This window comes from Gorilla gorilla, chromosome 18, assembly GCF_029281585.2.
Source record: "Gorilla gorilla gorilla isolate KB3781 chromosome 18, NHGRI_mGorGor1-v2.1_pri, whole genome shotgun sequence".
Classification (NCBI taxonomy): domain Eukaryota; kingdom Metazoa; phylum Chordata; class Mammalia; order Primates; family Hominidae; genus Gorilla; species Gorilla gorilla.
Genome location: NC_073242.2, coordinates 111,777,399 through 111,800,203, shown reverse-complemented (window position 1 = coordinate 111,800,203; position 22,805 = coordinate 111,777,399). Strand labels below are relative to the sequence as shown.

The window sequence follows — 22,805 nt, the reverse complement described above, 5'->3', positions numbered from 1 at the left end:
TGTCAGACTGGGTAGCCTTTCCTCAGAATCCGTTTCCACACCAAGATCCTTGAGCTTGATTTAGAGCCTGCATTGGATCAAAGGTGGTCAAAGGCAGGGGAGGGAGCCTCTGGTAATTTAATTACCCCAGCTCTATTAGAGAGTCCAGGAGCAAGGTACCGCAGACCTAGGTTTTAAGTGTATAAACATCTTTAATTATCCAACATAGAAATCAAAGAGAATTGCATGATTAAAATCAGAGGCTACTGCAATTTCTTAAAGCTTTTTTTCAAAAAAAGTGCTGATGTGTATATATGTGTGCATGCATGTGCACATATGTGATGAGAAATGGGAAGCTGGCTGGGCGCAGTGGCTCATGCCTGTAATCTCAGCACTTTGGGAGGCCGAGGCGGGCAGATCACTTGAGTTCGGGAGTTTGAGACCAGCCTGGCCAACATGGCAAAACCCTCCCTCTACTAAAAATACAAAGAAAATTAGCCAGGCATGGTGCCGCATGCCTGTAATTCCAGCTACTCAGGAGGCTGAGGCAGGAGAATCACTTGAAGCCAGGAGGCAGAGGTTGCAGTGAGCCGAGATCGTGCCACTTCACTCCAGCCTGGGCCACAGAGTGAGACTCTGTCTCAAAAAAAAAAAAAAAAAAAAAAAAAAAAAAAAGAAAAGGAAAGAAAAGAAAAGAAAACAAAACAAAAAGAAAAGAAATAGGAAGCTGTGCTAGGCATGGTGGCTCATGCCTGTAATCCCAGCACTTTGGGAAGCTGAGATGGGAGGATCGCTTGAGGCCAGGAGTTTGAGACCAACCTGCTCAACATGGCAAGAACCCCATCTCTAAAATAAAAACTAAAAAATAAAACAGAATGGGAAGCTGTGGAAAAGGGTGTCAATGGAGAACAGTTAATTAAATCTGGTGAATTCTATAATAACATTATGGAAAAACAACGTTTACAAATGATTTTAATAACATGGGTAAGTGTCCATACCATAAGGTTAAGTGTAAAATGCTGGTTATAGAATTATTGTATCTCTGCTAGGTTACAAATGAAGAGAAAAAATTTGGAAGCATTGCTGGGGTTCTAACTGCCTTACAGTTTACATTTTCTATGATAGAATCTAAGTTTCTCATTATGTGAAATTTTCATCATGCTTATTATTTCTACATAATCAAAAATATTTTTTCTCTGTAAATGTGTGTATATATATAAATATATAAATATTTATATATGTAAATACATAAAAATATATATATATAGTTTGTTTGTTTGTTGTTGTTTTGAGATGGAGTCTCGCTCTGTCGCCTGGGCTGGAGTGCAGTGGCGCAATCTCAACTCACTGCAACCATCGCCTCCCAGGTTCAAGCAATTCTCCTGCTTCAGCCTCCTAAGTAGCTAGGACTACAGGTGCATGCCACCACATCCGGCTAATTTTTTTTTTTTTTTTTTTTTTGTATTTTCAGTAGAGACAGGGTTTCACCACGTTAGCCAGTATGGTCTCGATCTCCTGACCTCGTGATCCGCCCGCTTCAGCCTCCCAAAGTGCTGGGATTACAGGTGTGAGCCACCGCGCTTGGCCATAAATGTGTATATATGTATATATGCCTATTGCATCAAATTGATTTTCTAAGTCTGAATACTGAAATGGATGTTCAACTCTTAGGAAATATTCTAGGTGGTTGCCGCCAACTGCTGGTGAAGATATAATGTCCAAGAAAAGAGGAAGCAGAGATACATCCATGGATAAATGCTGATTAGGCTCAGTGGGGCAGGAAGGGGAATGAAGTATTGAGATGGGAAGCAGATGTCCAATCCCACAAATGAGAAAGCATGAAACTTCCAAGGGACAGGCCCAGATGAAGGTGAGGCAGAGGGAACACTCCCATACTTAAATAAGAAGAAGGTGCCTGCCCTTGACCTCAAAGTAGGCCTGAGACTTCCAAGATGTTCCTGGGCCCCTCTCAGACCAGCGATTCTCCTGCCTAAGCCTCCCAAGTAGCTGGGACTACAGGTGTGTACCACTACCCCCGGCTAATTTTTGTATTTTTTTTTTTAAATAGAGATGGGGTTTTGCCATGTTGTCCAGGCTGGTCTCAAACTCTTGACCTCAGATGCTCCACCTGCCTCAGCTTCCCAAAGTGCTGGGATTACAGGCATGAGTAATGCCTGTAATTGCCATTGCGCCTGGCCAGTAGTTACATGAAATTAAGGCTTGGCCTCCCAAAGTGCTGGGATTATAGGTGTGAACCACCATGCCCGGTCCTTAGCAGCCATGTTCTTGAAGAATCTTCAGGATGTGGGAAAATACTCAGGTTACACACATTAAGTGCAAGAGGCAGCTTCAGAACATTCTAGATGATATGGAATGCATTTTGCAAAAGTACAAATGCAGAGGCAATGGGCTCTGGGATAAGAGAAGGCTGGGGTCAGAACCTGACTCCGCTGCCTGCCTTTTGGCAAGTTTTGAGATTGCCTGAGCCTGCTTCTTAGGACTGTTCTAATATCGCTGCCGATGGCTGGACTCTCCCTATAGGCCAGACCCCACACTAAGCCCTTGATGTGCGTGAACAAATCTAATGTCAACAATAAAAGAATGACACTGCCGGGATGAAATGAGAGAGTCTGAGAACTCGCCGGAAGGGACCCGGCCTATGTCACACAATCCATGCACGATGGGAGGATTGGATGGGTAGCCCAAAGCGCTGTCACAGGTGCAGCGATTACGGGTGGTTTCTTTATTGTTACACTTTTTAGTGTGGACAATATTGCAACAATAAACAAGCGTGGTCTTCTCAGGAAAAAAAAAGGGATGTGGTGGGTGAGCAGGGATGGGGGTTGATGCCTTCAGACCTGGCATCATCTATTGATTCATTTCTAAAGACTCCAAGGGAATGAGTTGCATCACAGAACCGGTTACGGGATGCATGGGATGCCTTTTACAGAAGTGGATTCTTAGGTCAAATCCAAGGGTCATCCTAAAAGAGTCCTCAAGTCTATGTGCTCTTCCAGATGCCCAAACCTCCTGGCATGGGGCAGCTGATGGAACAAGGCTCTCAGGTTTTTTTGTTTTTGTTTTTTGTTTTTTGTTTTGAGGCGAAGTCTCTGTTGCCCAGGCTGGAGTGCAGTGGCGCAATCTCAGCTCTCTGCTCTGCCTTCGGGGTTCAAGCAATTCTCCTGCCTCAGCCTCCTGAGTAGCTGGGATTATGGATTACAGGTGTGCACCACCACAACGGCTAATTTTTGTATTTTCGGTAGAGATGTGTTTTCGCCATGTTGGCCAGGCTGGTCTCAAACTCCTAGCCTCAAGTGATCTGCCCACCTTGGCCTCCCAAAGTGCTGGGATTACAGGCGTGAGCCACCGTGCCCAGCCAATGCACTCAGTTGAAATGCACACCGTGCCACTCTCTAGCTGAGTCTCCTTGGACAAGTCCATTCATTCTGCACTTTGGCGTATGGAACACAAACCTCTCTATGCCAGCCTTTGTGTCATGCGCTGCTGATACGCTGTGAGCACAGCAACACAATCCTCGCCTCACGGGCTTATATTCTGGGGCAGAAGTTCTCCATCATGGCAGTGGTGCTCCCATGAGATGCTGGCAATGTCTGGAGACATATTTGGCTGCTCCAATTCAGGATGGGGGTCTTCCTGGCTTCCAGTGGGTAGAGGCCAGGGATGTTGCTAAACATCTTACAATTCCCTGGACAGCACCCACTGCAAAGAATGACCCAGCCCCAGATGGCGATGGTGCCCAGATTGAGGAGCCCTGCTCCACGGGTGCGACTCCTGTTCTAGAGGGTCTGCTTTCTGTGTGTACCTCAAGGTCTCCCAGGCCTAGTGTTCTTCGCTATATTATGGGGCCGATAACATCTATTTTTGCAGGATATTGTGGATGTTGAGAGGTAGAAATGGAAATGTATTGTGCCTGTTCAATAAGCCCATGTTCAGTAAGGGACAGCATTTGCAGAAGTCATCTGGCCCAACAACCACCCACTGCCTTCCTATTTTTATTTTTATTTTTTTGAGACAGTGTCTTGCTCTGTTGCCCAGGCTGCAGTACAATAGCACAATCTCAACTCACTGCAGTCTCCACCTCCTGGGCTCAAGTGATTCTCATGCCTCAGCCTCCTGAGTAGCTGGGACCACAGGCATGCGCCACCACACCCTGCTAATTTTTGTATTTTTAGTAGAGATGGGGTTTCGCCATGTTGCTCAGGCTGGTCTTGAACTCCTGGCCTCAAGTGATCTGCCTCCCTCAGCTTCCCAAAGTGCTGAGACTACAGGTGTGAGCCACTGTGCCTGGCCTCACCCATTGCCTTCCTAGGAAACATTTGAAGATAGAGGAAAGAGAAATGTCCCCAGATGCTTTTCATCAGGGCATCCCAAGAGCCTTTCCTTTTTGGCCCTTGTCCATGCACAGAAGGGAATTATTATGTAAAGAGGCTTCTGGGGTCCCCATGAAAATCTGCCCCTTTCCTAAACTCAGGACAAGAGGATGCATTTTACCTTCATAAAGAAATTCCGGCTGGCAGTAGACTTGGCCATCTTCTTCCTTCAGGGCCGTGGCTGTTGTAGATGCCACTTTGATTAAATTTGAGCCCACTTCTGCATTCTGAAAAAATTCAGTTTTCAAAAAGTAAAATAAAAACGTATAATCCAGAGCAAACATTTGCTTTAGTGTATATAGTTTTAAAAATGCTTGAATACATGTCATCTTGGCTTAGCCTCACATTAATCATAGGAAGCAGCTCGTTTCCTGTTGTTATTCTTAGTCTCAGTTTAAAAAATGAGGATTGGCCATTTAAGGTGACTCCTCCAAGGTCACATACCTGGTAGGTGACAGGACTCTTTTCTCTTACTCTGAGCCTGCCTTATCCCTCACAGGGAAAATTAATGTGCTTCTAAGAGTAAGTTCTCACTTTTAAAGTACTAGATGATTCACCTGTAAAAAGCTGCATCAGTCATTAACTCCCAGGCTCAAGTGATCCTTCTACCTCAGCCTCCTGAGTAGCTGGGGGACTACGGGCATGCGTCACCATCCTTGGTTAATTTTTGTATTTTTTGTAGAGACAGGGTCTCACTATGTTGCCCAGCTTGGTCTCGAACTCCTGGGCTCAAGTGATCCTCCTCTCTTGACCTCCCAAAGTGCTGGGATTACAAGCATGAGCCAGTACACCTGGCTCAAAATGGCTTTTATAATTAAAACCAACCTATTTTAGGGATAGCAGCATTTTTGTTGGAGAGCATGAAAAGTTTACTGCAACTTAGCAGCTGAACCGCAAGGGTCCTCAGAAATTTGTTTAATTCAGTCTCGATTTGTAGAAGAAGTAACTGAGGCCTAGAGAAGGAAAGGGACTGGTCCAAAGTCACATAGAGAGAAGCAGACCCTGTGCCTGGGGCCTTTGCATTGATTCTTTGGCCCAGAAGCAAGAGCATTGCTGGTAGAGGGTGAAGGCAGTGCAAAGGCCCTGAGGCTGGTTCTTCCCCAAACCCTGAGGTCTCAGAAGAAACACCCCTTCCCTAACAACTCCATTGGAATCTGCAGTGTCTCCAAGGCACTGGCCCTGAGCTGTAATTATCTCCTTTATGAAGCTCTTTTCCTTCTTTTAGCTTGTCTGCCGCATGAAGCCAGGGACCAGATTTTGCTCAGTGCCTGGCACCTAGTGCCCAGGAAGTAATCGCTGAATTAATGAGTGAATGCACAACTCAGTAAGCTTTTCTTTGGGCTGTCAAAGGGCAAGACTTGTTTTGCACGGTGGCTGTAAGAATCAAATGAGAGGAAATGCAGAGACAAAGGAGCCCAGCACCGGGCACATCGGTGGCTTCTTAGAAACATTTAGCTGAGCGCGGGGGCTCATGCCTGTAATCCCAGCACTTTGGGAGGCCGAGGTGGGTGGATCATCTGAGGTCAGGAGTTCGAGACCAGCCTGGCTAACATGGTGAAACCCCATCTCTACTCAAAATGTAAAAATTAGCCCGGCGTGGTAGCACATGCCTGTAGTCCCAGCTGCTCAGGAGACTGAGGCAGGAGAATCGCTTGAACCTGGGAGGCGGAGGTTGCAATGAGCCGAGATCGCGTCACTGCACTCCAGCCTGGGCGACAGAGCGAGACTCCGTCTCAAAAAAAATAAAATAAAATAAACAGAAACTTTCAATGCCTCCACCTCCATGGCTCTGCAAGCTGGTGGGAGGCCCTTCCTGGTACCTTGCTAAGCATGTGACAGCAACAGACCTCTGGGCACATTCCAGCCTTGATTCTTAGGGAGTTGGTCTGCACAGACATCTTATAACTCCAGCCCCAAACTGGTCGGACTGGTTGAGGAATAAACTGTGAATTTTTCCACACACAGCAATAACAAACATGACTCGGCTGCTTTCGGTGGCCAGCATGCTCAGTTTTAGGAAGACATCGCTTTCCAGCCAGAATTCAGCACCATCTTGCAAGCTTACATTGAAATCCTGACACTTAAGGGAACTCTCAAGAGAAGTAGTCATCACTGTCATCCCCTAGAATGCTGCCTGCCATATGAAATTCAATGCTGTGGTTTTCCGTGCAGATTTGAGCAGACCTCTTTTCCTCAGAGCTAGTTTCCTCCACTGTGTAAAATCGGGGTGGTGATTCATAACTTTTAGTGTGGTGCTAGGTATAAGTGAGGTGGTTTCCACCTGCATCTGAGCATTACGTTAGGATTAAATTAAATAATGGTTGAGAAAAATAGGCTGGTCCAGGGCCACACACATCGTGCAGGCAGACAGGCGTACATTCCAGTTCCATCTCAAATCCTGGGGATGATTCTAAAAAGTTGGGCAAGTTACTTTCTCATCTGTAGACGTGGGGGATCATAAATAACTTAGAACATTGTGATGAAGATTAGTAAAGCACTTAACAGCCCCTAAAATTCACAGGAGCCAGGAGGAGAGTACAAGTGGAGTCCCACCAACCTTATGTCTAAATACACCAAGCAAATTAAGTCCAACACCATCTCTCTCCCTGCCTTGACACACAGCCCTTCATGATGGCATGGAACTGGCTGTCCCAAACGGCAATTGCTAGCCATATGTTGCGATTTAAATTTAATTTTATTTTATTTTACTTTTTTTTTTTTTTTTTTTTTGAGACTGAGTCTCACTCTGTCATCCAGGTGGAATACGGTGGCATGATCTCAGCTCACTGCAACCTCCGCCTCCCGGGTTCAAGCAATTCCCCTGCCTCAGCTTCCTGAGTAGCTGAGGTTACAGGCATGAGCCACCATGCCTGGATAAGTTTTGTATTTTTAGTAGAGATGGGGTTTCATCATGTTGGCCAAGCTGGTCTTGAACTCCTGACCTCAAGTGATCTGCCTGGCTTGGCCTCCCAAAGTGCTGGGTTTACACGCGTGAGCCACCATGCCTGGCCTTAAATTTAATTTTAAAATAAGCTTAAGTAAAATTAAAAATTCAATTCCTTAGCTGCACCAGCCACATTTCAAGTGTACAATAACAACTCGTGGTTAGTAGCTACTGTGTTGGACAGACAGAATGTTCCAGCAATGCACTGTGCTGGTCTGAAAGGATGACTGTGAATTGAGAACCCAGGACTCCTTAGAGTTCTGAGCTGGAATAAGGCAGTCTCTAGCCCTTGGCTCCTTCCTGCCTCATCCCAGGCTCCATCCCTCACTGCGTGGATGCCCTAGCCAGCACAACCAAGGCAACAGCCACCCCTGGCCACCTCATGGGCCTGTGGCAGGAACAGCAGAGTGGCAGTCTGCCCTTAGGAAGACGGGTATTGAAAGCAAGGCTGGGCCCTTCAGGAGCTTCTGGGATCCCAGGTGTCCAGCACATGGTTGGGGTGGGGGTGGAAGCACCCCTCTGGGTAGTCAGAATGCCTTGGCCCTGTGAACTCACCCTGTGGAGTACGGGTCCTGCTAGAGAAAGAAAGGCTGGACCACAGTCCTCCAAAGTGCCAAACCCAGAGCAGGGGCCCCTCTTGCCGGGGTCTAAGAGCAGAAAAGGCATTGAACACAGAGCCTGGCACCTAGCGGGTCCTTCATGAATGGTGCTTCTCTTATTGGAGTGTCTGCATTTGTGCATTTGGAGACAGAAACCAAACCCACTGATCCAGTCATCAAAGCCATCCCTTCCAGGTCCACAGTGCTTCCTCCTGTGAATGCCCCTTAGGCGTGGGTGCACACGAACCTCGGGCCTCACACAGCGCCCTGCAGGACCAGGGCAGGGCCAAGGTCCAGATGACCCGCCCCTGCCCACACCCCTCCCAGCCACTCCCCGCCACTGCTAAGCCCTGCCTCAGGCACCCCCACACCGCCCTGCGTAAACAGGCCCACGGTGCCCAGAGGCCCTGCCAGCCCTGCCTTCCTTTGACCCCAGCTGGTCCCAAACCAAGAGAATCTGGGACATTCAGGACCTCCTGGCCTTTTAAATAGAATTTGCTATTGCCTGTTCTATGTGGGAAGCACTTTTCACTTGGGACGGGTTCCAAAGGCTAAAGGAAGATGCTGCGCCCTTTTAGAGAACTTGCTTCCCATTTTTCATGTATTCATCATTCATTCATTCATTTCAAATATTTAAGAGCACCCTCTGAGTGCAGCGGATGAACTGCTGATGAGACAGAGTCCCTGTCCTCCCAGAACTTAGGCTTGAACAGGAAGAGGGAAATGAACAAGTTACTTACACTTGAGATAAATGTTGACAAAGAGTTACAAGGCGCCATTAGAGGATACGGACTCAGCTGCTGGGTCATGCTGCTGATCCCTGACCTTGGAGGTTCTCTGCCACGGCTGCATGGCAGAATCACCGGGGGTTTCTGAGACCACACCCGGGCCTGGGCTTCCCCGGTCTGGGCGGAAGCCAAGGCCTGGACATGGGGGTCTCAGGGCTCTCCAGGGGATCCCAACATGCAGCCAGCCAGGGGGAGCAGGAGTGTCAGCCCAGGAGGACAGGGTTTCAGACAGAGGGGAAAGCAATGTCCTGCAAAGGCCTCAGGCCCAGAGGGCATCTGAGTAAGGGCAGCATCTTCCTGAAGTCGCTTCTCCAGTAAACCTCTGGATGGGGTGGAGCCGAAGCTGCTGGATCAGGGCACGTAAGGCTCTGTCTACCTGCCTGACTTTCTGACTTCACTCTGCAGGCGGAGCCATTGAAAGCGCAGTAAGAAGACATATTTAAGGGACAACAAGTAGCAATTAAAAAGCGTGGCTGGAGCTACCCATCCCAGGGCTTGCTTTCCTTTGCTAGTTTCAAAGCAGCAGATGGTTCATATGACAGCTTTCTTTTTTTTTTTTGAGATGGAGTCTCACTCTGTTGCCCATGCTGGAGTGCAGTGGCGGGATCAGGCTGGAGTGCAGTGGCGGGATCTCAGCTCACTGCAGCCTCCACCTCCTGGGTTCAAGCAATTCTCCTGCCTCAGCCTCCCGAGCAGCTAAGATTACAGGCAGGGGCCACCACGCCAGGCTAGTTTTTACATTTTTAGCAGAGACAGGGTTTCACCTTGTTGGCCAGGCTGGTGTTGAACTCCTGACCTCAGGTGATCACCTGCCTGGGCCTCCTAAAGTGTTGCGATTACAGGCGTGAGCCACTGTGCCTGAACACATGATGGCTTTTAAAGATACACAAGCTAGGGGGCTGGGCGCAGTGGCTCACGCCTGTAATCCCAGCACTTTGGAAGGCTGAGGCAGGCGGATCACGAGGTCAGAAGATCGAGACCATCCTGGCTAACAAAGTGAAGCCCCGTCTCTACCAAAAATACAAAAAAATAAGCCAGGTGTAGTGGCGGGCGCCTGTAGTCCCAGCTACTAGGGAGGCTGAGGCAGCAGAATGGCGTGAACCCGGGAGGCGGAGCTTGCAGTGTGCCGAGATCACGCCACCGCACTCCAGCCTGGGCTACAGAGCGAGACTCTGTGTCAAAAAAAAAAAAAAAAAAAGATACACAAGCTAACATTCTTAGCTTGGTTCCAAGGCAGCAAAGCATTCTCGAGCATGACAAAAGGTTATAAAATCTTGTAAGGTGTGGCAGTGGGAGGGATTACGTTCCTCTCTGTGTACTATCCCTAGGCTGAGGTCAGCCTTGAGACTTACTACCTTTGTGCCTTATTACTCCTCAGTACTTCCTGGAACCAGGAGAAAGTCTGAGGGGCTGCACTGCGGTGCTTCTGGAGCAAGGGGTGCAGGGGCCCAGGGCTCATGTGCTGATTTCACGGGACATGGCTGTTCAGCCAATAGCCCTGAGTCACATGGAGGAGAAAATCAACGCCTTTTTCTCTTCCACTTGTTCTGACTAGGTCAAGGAGAGTCTCAGTGCGGTGCCACGATGTCTTTAATGCCTAATACTTTTAAAACTTTGCTTTTTCACAGACAGATCAGGTCTTGGCAAGCCACAGCCCTCTGGCTGGAGCTCAAGACCTCTGCTTTATTTCCACTATTTTATTCTCATGCTTGTCTTCTCTGTGCAGCAAGCATTGCCAGCTTTCTACTGGGTAGTGATGTGTTTCCTTTCAAATGAGCTAAGTAGAGAGTGAATTGACTGAAATTAAAAAAAAAAAAGGATTTTAAAATGTTAAGTAGAGGTGATATAAAATATGACAAAAACAGAGATACACAAATGGCCATGGGTGGGAAAATGCTGGAGAGATGGGAGAGGACCCCAGCTCTGGAGTCAGACAAACCTCAGTTCAAACGCCAGCTCCCCTGCCCGCTGGCTGGGAGGGTGGCTGAATTCCTGCACTGAGAAACGGGGGGGGGGGGTAAGGGTGTGAAAAGGCTCCCTGGACACTGTAGGACCGTCTGCCAGGCCTGCAGAGTGCCAAGTGTGGCCCATCTGAGGCTCTTTCCTAGGAGTTAGGGCTACTGGGGAGAATAGCAGAGTTCCTACTCCTTCGTAGTTACAAACAGGGGTTTAGGGCCGGCCACGGTGGCTCATGCCTGTAATCTCAGCACTTTGGAAGGCCGAGGTGGGTGGATAACTTGAGGTCAGGAGTTCAAGACCAGCCTGGCCAACATGGTGAAACCCCATCTCTACTAAAAATACAAACAAACAAACAAAAAATTAGCTGTGTGTGCTGGCACGTGCCTGTAATCCCAGCTTCTTGGGAAACTGAGACAGGAGAATCACTAGAACCCAGGAGGCGGAGATTGCAGTGAGCTGAGATTAAACCACTGCACTCCAGCCTGGGTGACAGAGCAAGACTCCATCCCCCACAAAAAGAAAAAAAAATGGGGGTTTAGAGACAGACTGGGGCAGGTTCCGGTCTTGGCTCTGCCACTCTGGGCTGTGACCTTGCCCACATTTCTTAACTTCTCTGAGCCTCAGTTTGTTCATCTGTAAAATGAGGCTTCTACAGGGACGTTTCCCACAGGTTGTTTTCATCATTAAGTGAGGTAAGAAAAACAAAATGCTTAGCAAAGTACCTGGCACATAAAGTGCACTTAGTCAATGTAAGCCATCAACATTTAATTGAATTGAATTTGGTTTCATTTAAATTAATTAAGTCATGAAGTCAGTGGGTTGTGGAGCCAGAAGCCTTTGTAAGTCTCCGTAAGTCAAGCCCAGAGCCTGGGCCACATCACCCTAATTGGGGATAATGTCTGGCCTGGTGGTCATTCTTAGTGCAAGAACGGAACTTTCAACATCAGAGAATTGTGTAAGCAAATGGTGATGAATCCCTGCCATGAACGATTAGGCAAATGTTTAAAATGATGTTTCAAAGAATATTTAATGTCATGGAGAGATGTTTCGATACATAAATAGGTAGAAAAGCAGTCTGGGCCGGGCGCGGTGGCTCACGCCTGTAATCCCAGCACTTTGGGAGGCCAAGGCAGGCGGATCATGAGGTCAGGAGGTTGAGACCATCCTGGCTAACACGGTGAAACCCTGTCTCTACTAAAAAATACAAAAAAAAAATTAGCCAGGCGTGGTGGCAGGTGCCTGTAGTCCCAGCTACTTGGGAGGCTGAGGAAGGAGAATGGCTTGAACCCGGGAGGCGGAGCTTGTAGTGAGCTGAGACTGCGCCACTACACTCCAGCCTGGGCGACAGAGCGAGACTCCTTCTCAAAAAAAAAAAAAAAAAAGAAAAGAAAAGAAAAGAAAAGCAGTCTGTAAGATAGTATGTACCTATTCATCCATAAAAAGAAATGAAGTACTGGCCGGGCACGGTGGCTCACACCTGAAACCCCAGCACTTTGGGAGACGTGGGGGGGCAGATTGCCTGAGTTCAGGAGTTTGAGACCGGCCTGGGCAACATGGCGAAACTTCACCTCTACTAAAAATACAAAAACTTAGGCATGGTGATGGGCACCTGTAATCCCAGCTACTCGGGAGGCTGAGGCACAAGAATTGCTTGAACCTCAGAGGCAGAGGTTGCAATGAGCCGAGATTACACCACTGCACTCCAGCCTGGGCGGCAGAGCGAGACTGTCTCAAAACAAACAAACAAGCAAAAACCACCACCAACAACAAAAAGAAATGAAGCACTTATACGGACTACAACACAGATGAGCCTTGACAACACTGTGCTATGTGAAAGGAGCCGGACACAAAAGATCATGTATTGTAAGACTCCATTTATACGTGACGTCTAGAAACGGCAAGTCTGCAGAGACAGAGAGCAGATGACAGGTTGCCTGGGGCAGGGAGGGAAGGACTAGGAGGTGATGGCTAAGGGGTGTGGGGTGTGTTTTGGAGGTGATGAAAATGTTCTAAAATTTATCGTGGTGGTGGATGCACAACTGTGAAAACATACCAAAGGCTGTCAAACACTAAATGGGCAAATTAGGCCAGGCATGGTGGCTCACGCCTGTAATCTCAGCTCTTTGGGAGGCCAAGGTGGGTGGATCACCTGAGGTCAGGAGTTCGAGAACAGCCTGAGCAACATGGTGAAACCCCGTCTTTTCTAAAAATACAAAAATTAGCTGGGCGTGGTGGCAGGCGCCTGTAATCCCAGGTACTTGAGAGGCCGAGGCAGGAGAACCGCTTGAATCCAGGAGGCAGAGGTTGCAGTGAGCTTAGATCATGGCACTGCACTCCAGCCTGGGTGACAGAGCAAGACTCTGTCTCAAAAAAAATTTTAAAAATAAATAAATAAAAGGGCAAATTGTATGCTGTGTCAATTACATCTCAATAAAGCTGTTAAAAATTATGTACGACAGCCAGGTGTGGTGGCTCACGCCTGTAATCCCAGCACTTTGGGAGGCTGAGGCGGGTGGATCACGAGGTCGGGAGATCCAGGCCATCCTGGCTAACACGGTGAAACCCCGTCTCTACTAAAAATACAAAAAATTCTCTGGGCATGGTGGCGGGCACCTGTAGTCCCAGCTACTCCAGAGGCTGAGGCAGGAGAATGGCGTGAGCCCGGGAGGTGGAGCTTGCAGCGAGCAGAGATCGCAACACTGCACTCCAGCCTGGGTGACAGAGCGAGACTACGTCTCAAAAAAAAAAAAAAATTATGTACAATATGATTAAAATGAAGATTCATACACACACACACACACACACACACACAGAGACACAGAGAGAGAGACTGGGAGACAAACATATATATCCACAGTGATCATCTTCGGTGGTACGTTTATAGGGATTTTTTCCTCCTTTTTACTTCCCTGTATTTTCTAAAGTTTTTATTATGAATCGGTACTACTTTGGGAAAAACAATGAAAACTTTTTTTTTTTCAAGAACAGTTCATTTTGGATTTCAATGTCAATCAAATAAGGGCCAAAGTAACTTCCCACCTAGGCCGATATCTCTGTAGAAAGAAAAGGGACCTCCTTGGAAGCCATTACCTTGTCCACGTGGAGGGGCACGGCAAACCTCCTGAGGGTGGGGACCGAGGTGAGCCTGGAGTTCTCCTTGAAGTCCTGGTTCAGGTTGGCCAGGTAGAAGAGCTGGTAGAGGCTGTTGTCCTCGTAGGCAATGACGTCAAACACGATGCAGCCGTCCTCTTCGTAGGCGTTGACGTGATGGAAGACCACCATGGCGTCTGTGTAAAACTTGGTCTGCACAGGATGCCTGGTCCTTTGGTCGATGATGTGGATATAAGTCTGAAAAAGGACACACATCAAGGGCTCAGCTCACCCTCTCTCAGCCTGGCACTGTGGCATCTGGGGGCTGAAAAAAACCCAGCCCCGCCAGGAGCTAGGCTCAGGAGTGTGTCCCCATTCTGCATTCTGTGTGTCCTCCACAACACCAGACAGGCAAAAGTGCCCCCCAAAATGAGAGCTGTTTATTGTATTTCCATGAGTATATCTTTCAGATGGAGAGGAGGGATGCTTTGCTGCCAGAGTCTTTGCAGTCACTAGGAGGACAGTGTTTGGAGAGACGCTCCAGTGTGCACGGTCCCCTTGTTCCATTGTGCTGACATCCCAGCTCCCTGGCAATGACCAAGTTGGGGAGAATCTGCCAGGTGCCAGGCTCCATCTAAGACTGGAGCCTTGGCAGGGCGCAGTGGCTCATGCTGTAATCCCAGCACTTTGGGAGGCCGGGCGGGTGGATCACTTGAGGTCAGGAGTTCAAGACTAGCCTGGCCAACATGGCAAAACCCCATCTCTACTAAAAATACAAAAAATTAGCCAGGCATGGTGGCACATGCCTGTAATCCCAACTACTCAGGAGGTGGAGGCAGGAGAATCGCTTGAACCCAGGAGGTGGAGGGTGCAGTGAGCCAAGAATGTGCCATTGCATTCCAGCCTAGGCGACAAGAGTGGAACTCCGCCTCAAAAAATAAATAAATAAATAAATTCACTAGGCATTGTGGCGTGTGCCTATAATCCCAACTACTCAGGAGGCTGAGAGAGGAGAATAGCTTGATACGTAGGCGGAGGTTACAGTGAACTGATATCGCACCACTGCGCTCCAGCCTGGGTGACAGAGTGAGACTCTATCTCAAAAAACAAAAAAAGAAAAAGAAAAACTAAAAGTGCACGTGAAGGCAGAGATGGTGGAGTAACACAGTGTCAGTGGGTAGTGGTGGCTCCCTTCAGATGTGGGGGTGGACGGGAGGCAGGAGGGGGGAAGTGAGTTGGGGAGGATTTTATACATGGCTTTCTATACTTGTATATTCTTTGAATAGGTAACACTGAGAACTACTGGATATTTTACAAAAGTGAAGTGACAACGCAAAAAAAAAAAAAAAAAAAAAAAAACCAGGTGCAATGGCTCACACATGTAATCCCAGTACTTTGGGAGGGGAAGGGAGGAGGATCACTTGAGTCCAGAGTTTGAGGCTAGCCTGGGCAACATAGCAAGACCCCAATCTCTACAAAACAACAAAAAATTAGCCAGGCATAGAGACATGTGCCTCTGGTTCCAGCTACTTGGGAGGATCACTTGAGCCTGGGAGGTTGAGGCTGCAGTGAGCTGTGATTGTACCACTGCACTCCAGCCTGGGTGACAGAGCAAGACTCTGTCTCAAAAACAACCCCCCCACAATAAAAACCCAACAAGTAAATAAACACTAGTAATACATACATACACCCATGCACACGTACATGTATTCATACACATATGCACATACATGCACATATACATGTACACATATACATGCATATGTGCATATACAAGCATGCAATATGTGCATACATACTTTGAGCACTCAGGTGTACCTGAATGGAAGGAGAGGTTTCTAATGAACCGTCTGGTGGAACATACTGTCATTACAATGTCTAAACCTCTGGCCGCTACCACCCCAGCGCTACACACTGGTAGCAGACATGGTTAAGGGGTCTTGTCAACAGGGCGGAGGTGGGGAGGAGCCCAGCTCTCCATCAGGACTGAGGACTCACTCCTTTTGCTGCTGGGCATATGGGGACTGCCAGGGCTTCCATGTTTGCCCAAGGTGGCACCCCCTTGCCTGGACAGCCTCATCCAATAACTCATCACCGTGGGGGTACAAAGGCCTGGGGGCCATTCTGAAGGACCATCCAGCTTCAGAACTTGCTGGAAGGTGGGTAGATGCCTCTGGTAGCCTCCTCCCTCTTCCATGCCACTTCCTTGCCTTAACCTTCACCCTCCTGCACACCAGCCTCCCTCCATGGGCAGCCAGCACCCACTGGGCTAGAGTCCAGCCAGACCTCACCTTCTCCTCCCTGTGGAAAGCCAGGCAGGAGGCCCAGCTCATTCTCCGGATGTATGCGGTTGCCATCTTGAGAATATCCAACCTGAAAGGCTGCTCAAGGAAGATGACATAGTTCTCGGTGACTCCAAAGCTGTGGTAGTAGCTTGGGGAGAGCAGGGAGCGGGACGGGATGGAGCAGAACACCTCTGTGTGCTTCCAGGGGCTCTTCCCCTGCTTCTTGCCCTCTAGCAAGACAAAAAGCAAGCCTCAGGAATTGTGTCGGATCTGGCTGGCCCCCCAAGACCACACCACCGCCACCTACAAACTGACTTGATTGCTGAAAAAAACCTTTACATTAAACAGCAACGCGTAGACAGACAACGAGGTTGCTGCAGCTGCTGCAGGGGGCCAGGCTGAGACCTTCCACTCAGCACCCACCCCATATACAATCTGAAAACCACTGAACCAAGAGGGAGCCCTCCAGGGAAGGGGTCTTCACCTATAGCCTGGGGGCTAAATCCTGCCTCCACCGGTTTGTTTGAGATAGAATCTCCCTCTGCTGCCCAGACTGGAATGCCGGGGCATGATCTCAGCCCACTTCAATCTCCGCCTCCCAGGTTCAAGCAATTCTCCTGCCTCAGCCTCCCGAATAGCTGGTACTATAGGCTCACGCCACTACGCTTGGCTAATTTTTGCATTTTTAGTAGAGATGGGGTTTTGCCCTGTTGGCCAAGCTGTTCTCGAACTCCTGACCTCAGGTGATCTGCCCGCCTCGGCCTCCCAAAGTGCTGGGATTACAGGTGTGAGCCACTGCGCCCAGCCATGATTAGGGGTTTTATATAAATGCAGATAGTCAAGCGGGGCTGTAGGATGGCCATTTTATAGATGGGAAACTGAGGCTTAGTGGAATGGGCTATCAGTATGGTCAGAGTCATAGGGTTAAGCCAAGAAAACACAGCCCCCTTCGCCTTCCTCCTCTTTTATCAGGGATTACGACTCTCATACAGTGAAGGTAGAGAACAGAATGAAATAAAGCAGTCATCCATGTGCCTCGCCCTGCACCCAAACATGGAAGGTGCTCAATACGTGTCAGTTTTCTTATTCCTCTGCAAGCATGAGTCACTCGCTGGTCAAAAGGCCTCCCCACCCAGGCCTACGGCTGGCTTATAATGAGTTATCTGCAAACCTCCCCACCTCTCTTGTGGCCACCTGTGCACCCTGTAAACAGCTGGCTGGTGGGAGGGATGCTGTGGGGTTGTGGGATAGTTATCGTCTTTATAAAACAAATGGAACACAATGCAAACTAAAACGAAAAGCACTGTGGCCTGGGAGGAGCAGGATGGGGCATGAGTCGCAGTGCCACCGCCAGCATGGAGCAGGTGCTCAGAGGATCTCTGCTTGCAGGATGTCAGTGGCTCCTGGGAGCTGTGTGACTGGGGTGTGTCATCTGATCCCCTGAGCCTCACAGTCCTCCTCTGTAATACAAGGTGGCAAACTCAAATGCCTAGACAATCCCCAGGTATGGCATTCTAGGATTCTGAGCTTGACCCGTATATCCGTTTACTGGCTTAATTAATGAGAGTTCTATTTAGCAAGTACACTCCGTGTACCTTCTGACCTCGAAGGCTCACATCTCCAGGCAGTGCCTGGTAGTTTGCTCAGGGCGCTCTACAAGACAGTGGGGGATGGGGGAGCAGCAAGGATCACAGGCAGAAACTAGTTTTTTTTAAAACTAGAAGGTCAGAGGAAGCACCGTTGTAGTTCTGCACTGTCTCCTGAGTCCTGTCAGCTGTCCTCACAGGCCTAAGTCTCCTGGGTGTGGTTCCCAGGAGGGTCCTGGACAAACATGGGCTAATAGCCTCCGCCTCCTCCCCCTCAGGATCATGCAATCACAGTCAGCCTGGGCTTTGCTCCAAGATCCCAGCCCCACATGGAGAAGGTCCAGAAGGCCTGGAGAAGAGGGCAGGGATCTGGAGTGGATCCCAGCAGGGCTGAGCTCCCTAAACAGCCCTGGAAACCTGGCTGCAGGGGCTAGGAATGAAAGTAGGTGGCATAACCTTGTCATAGAAAGGTTTGTCAGGAGACTGAAAAGCTGAATCGATGGAAGCATGAATCCATAGGTGGGTGGGTGGGTGCATGCATGAATCGGTGGATAGTAGATAGATGGATGGATGGTGGGTGGATGGATAGATGGTGGATGGAAGGATGGTGAGTGAATAGATGGGTGGTAGATGCACATGGTAGATGGATGTTGGGTGGGTGGATGGATGGATGGTAGATGGATAGATGGATGGATGGTGGGTGTATAGATGGTGGGTAGATGGGTGAATGATGGATGGATGGGCAGGTGGGTGGCTCAACGGATGGATGGTGGATAAGTGGATGAGTGGATGGATGGGAGAACATGTAGATGGATGAATGGATTCATGGTGGGTGGGTGGATGGGTAGGTAGATGGATGGTGGATGGATGGTGGGTGGACGGATGGATGGGTAGATGGTGTGTGGGTGGATGGATGAATGGATGGATGGTGGATGGGTGGGTGGATGGATGGATGAATGATGGATGGATGGGTGGGTGGGAAGCTCAATGGACGGATGGATGGTGGGTAAGTGAATGGGTTGATGGATGGGAGAATGGGTAGATGGATAAATGGATTCAGGATGGGTGGGTAGATAGATGGTGGATGGATGGTGGGTGGATGGATGAATGGATGGATGGTGGATGGGTGGATGGATGGGAGAGTGGGTAGATGGTTGAATGGATTCATGGTGGGTGGATGGGTGGATGGGTCGGTAGATGGATAGTGGGTAGACGGATGGATGGAGGGATGGTGTGTGGGTGGATGGGTAGGTGGGTGAATGGATGAATGGATGGATGGTGGATAGGTGGATGGATGGTGGGTGGCTGGCTAAATAAGTGGTGGATAGGTGGATGGGTGGACGGATGGTGGATGGGTGATGGATAGGTGGATGAATGGTGGGTAGGTGGGTGGATGGATAGTGAGTAGCTGAATGAATGGTGGATAGATGGACGGTGAGTAGATGCATGAATGGATGGATGGTAGATGAAGGAATGGTTGGACGGTAAATAGATGATGGATGGATGGATGGTAGATGGGTGGATAAATTAATAAAATAATAAACTGGAGCCTAAATCAAAGGAAATTAGAATAGTAAAGGGATTTCTTTCTTCCAAGAGGAATCCCAGCAACTCCTCTTCTCTTCTAAAGGAAAGTACTGACTTCATGGTCCACCTCAATAATCTACGGGAGAAAGTACCACACTGGATCTTGTGTCATCAACGAAAAACAGAACTCTTCAGAAGGAGCCACACTTGGTTGTTTGTGTTTTATTCAATTCCCCAGAGTGGCCTACCTGGTACTGTGGCAGGGATCTTAAAAATCACATACTTTGTCTTCCCCTTTTCCACAATGGACGTGCCCATGTTTAGAACATTTCCAGCCTCATCATAATGGGGATGTGACGTTGCCAGATTTACCGCCACGTATTTACGATAATCAACCTGCAAGATATGACACATCCTGTTTTTTAAATTATTTACAATAATCAACCTGCAAGATATGACACCTCCTGTTTTTTAAAGTATTTACGATAATCAACCTGCAAGATATGACATCACCTGGTTTTTCAAAGGAGAAAGGTTGAAGTCCTGTGAAAACGTGACTGATTCTAGGTTCAGAGAGATGAGGGATATTTTTGCACTCTGTTGATCTGAAAACGATACAGAATTTGCTTTTAAAGAAGACTTTCACTCTTGTGACCTGATACAACCTCACATGGGGATTTGAGGGGCTCAGACAGCTAATAGGTTGCAGGGGAGTTAGGGAGCTGGTGTGCTTCTGTGGCTATCGTTCCAATCCTGCTGCCTGACCTTGCTGGAATCCTCAACATGGAAACAAGATTCCTCACTGCAGAAAGCTCTGAGCAATGACCTGGGCAGAGAGGTAGCCTTCGAGCTAATCTTGGCCACAGTTCTGTCATTCTGGCTTCAATTCTGCCCTTTTGCATTGCACAGAAGCATAAATCTCTAGGCATCTCTTAGAGGATTATTCTGGGAATGGAGAGGTTACAAAAACATTTGGTCAAAGTGAAGCTTGATCAACGAGCTGAATAATGACCCTCACTCTGCAGTCCACAGCCGCAGAATGATGGAGTGGCCGCAGACCAACCGTCTGCCCTTCCTCCCCTAGAAAAAACACAACCTCCAGCCCAGAGTCAGATAACTCCTTTCTCTTCCAGCATTTCCTCTCTGTAGCCCTGTGGAAAGCATCATCAGTCGGACCGATGCCGTCTAGCCTAAAAGGAGCTGGACATAATTTCACAGCTAAGAAAAGCCTCATCTCTTTAACAGATCGTTAAAACATATTGCAGAGACATCGGACTTTTGAACAGCCAGCTGGAGAAAATTGAAAGTGGGTCTACTGATTCCCACCAAAATGTTGACTTGGTTCTTCCCAGGAAAGGTATGTGCTTGGGCACTGATTTTTGTGCCCTAGCTTTTTGCCTAATGCCTCCCTCTTCAGGTCAGTAGAAGGTAGGATTGCTGAGAATCACAGGCATTTCAACAGTCATTCATTCAAATTCTCAGTGAACTCCCTCAGTGCCAAGAATTTTGAACACAGTTATGGGTTGAATTGTGTCTTGCAAAAAAGATAGGTTGAAGTCCTCACCCTGGGTACCTGAGAATGTGACCTTACTTGGAAATAAGGTCTTTATAGATGTCATTAAGTTAAGATGAGGTCATACTGCAGTGGGGTGGGTCCTAATGCAATGACTTGTGTCTCTATAAAAGGCAGAACATGGTTGGGTGCAATGGCTCACGCCTGTAATCATGAGGGCCGATCATGAGGTCAGGAGATCAAGACCAGCCTGGCTAACACGGTGAAACCCAATCTTTACCAAAAATACAAAAAATTAGCAAAGTGTGGTGGCACGCGCCTGTAGTCCCAGCTACTCAGGAGGCTGAGGCAGAAGAATCGCTTGAACCCAGGAGGCGGAGGTTGCACTGAGCTGAGATCGCACCACTGCACTCCAGTCTGGGCGACAGAGCAAGACACTTTCTCAAAAAAAAAAAAAAAAAAAAGGCAGAACATTTGGACACATAGCCCCATAAGGAGAGGCAGTGTGAAGACTGAGGCAGAGGCTGGAGGGATGCATCTACAAGCTGAGGAACACCAGGGGTTGCCGGCAACCGCTAGAAGCCAGGAAGGGGCCAGGGAGGACCCTCCTCTAGAGTCTTCAGAGACAGCATGGCCGGGCTGACACCTTGGTTTCAGACTTTTAACCTCCAGAACTGTGAGAGAGTAAATTTCTGTTTTTTTATTTGTTTGTCTTGTTTTTTTTGTTTTTGTTTTTGTTTGAGACAGAGTCTCGCTCTGTCACGCAGGCCGGAGTGCAGTGGTGCAATCTGGGCTCACTGCAACCTCCCCCTCCTGAGTTCAAGCGATTCTCCTGCCTCAGCCTCAGAGTAGCTGGGATTACAGGCACATGCCACTACGCCTGGCTAATTTTTGTATTTTTGGTAGAGATGGGGTTTCACCATGTTGGCCAGGCTGGTCTCAAACTCCTGACCTCAGGTGATCTGCCCACCTTGACATCCCAAAGTGCTGGGATTACAGGTGTAGGTCACCGCACCCAGCCAATTTCTGTTGTTTAAAGCAATCTTTTTTGTAGGACTTGGTTACATCAGCCCCAGGAAACTGATACAGACACAAAGATAAAAACAACACAGTCCCTGCCTAGCATCTAGCAGTAAGTGTGGCGCTAGGACACGGGATCCAACGGTGTTAGAGGAGGGGCTCCCCTGGTAAGCTCCTTGCAGGCTGAGCAACCTCACCCCGGCCGTTGCCGACTCTCCCTTTCTTGAGTCAGGAAGTGATGCTGGTTACATATGTGTTGATACCTTCTCCAGGGTTTCCAGAGTCTGTGGGTTGATTTTCCTGATGTAATTGGTCTCTGAGGTCGCGTAGAAGTCTTCTCCGCACTTCATGATGTTGATCAGGCAGTTGTCGGTGAAATCGGGGATGGTGTGAGACAAGTAGGAGAAAGCTCTGGGGAGAAAAGCAAATCAACAGAGTCAGTGGCTATGTCCACCCAGCCAGAGAAGTCTATCCTTGATGGCTTTAGTTTTCCTACCACTTAAAAATGCTGTACTTCGGCTGGGTGCCTGTAATCCCAGCACTGTGGGAGGCCGAGGCAGGCGGATCACGAAGTCAGGAGATTGAGACCATCCTGGCCAACACGGTGAAACCCCGTCTGTACTAAAAAATACAAAAAATCAGCCGGGCGTGGTGGCAGGTGCCTGTAGTCCCAGCTACTAGGGAGGCTGAGGCAGGAGAATGGCGTGAATCCGGGAGGCGGAGCTTGCAGTGAACCGAGATGGCGCCACTATACTCCAGCCTGGGCGAAAGAGCGAGACTCTGTCTCAAAGAAAAAAAAAATGCTTTACTTCAACTAAGGAAGAAAAAGCAACTGGGTCCCAACGGGTCACCTGAGGAATCCTAAGAACTCAGACACCCCAAAGACACTCCCACGTTGAGTCAACTAAGAAATGAGTCGGCCAGAATGCCATGGTCACCAGCTGATCCTCCTGGGCTCCCCAAAACCCAAAGGTCTCTAACATCAGAGCCAGCAAGACATACTGTTCCAAAGTATGTCAAGAAGCTCTACGGAAATCGTATATGAACCCGTAACGGCTCCCAAGGCCTAACAACCCAGCTGATATCTGCTTTGCCAGGAATGTGAGTCCACACTGGTTATCTCG

At 48.6% G+C, this 22,805-nt stretch overlaps 1 protein-coding gene across 1 annotated transcript in view; it reads right to left on the bottom strand.

Annotated features, from left to right (window-relative positions):
- BCO1 (beta-carotene oxygenase 1) overlaps positions 1–22,805 on the bottom strand; it is a 51,480-nt gene that overhangs the window by 5,749 nt on the left and 22,926 nt on the right. Inside the window, exons 4-8 of the mRNA XM_019011404.4 lie at positions 21,945–22,092; positions 19,397–19,544; positions 16,042–16,265; positions 13,751–14,008; positions 4,492–4,597 (exon numbers count right to left, since the gene is read on the bottom strand). Coding sequence (XP_018866949.4) covers positions 4,492–4,597; positions 13,751–14,008; positions 16,042–16,265; positions 19,397–19,544; positions 21,945–22,092 — 884 coding nt within the window. The remainder of the gene's footprint in view (positions 1–4,491; positions 4,598–13,750; positions 14,009–16,041; positions 16,266–19,396; positions 19,545–21,944; positions 22,093–22,805) is intronic.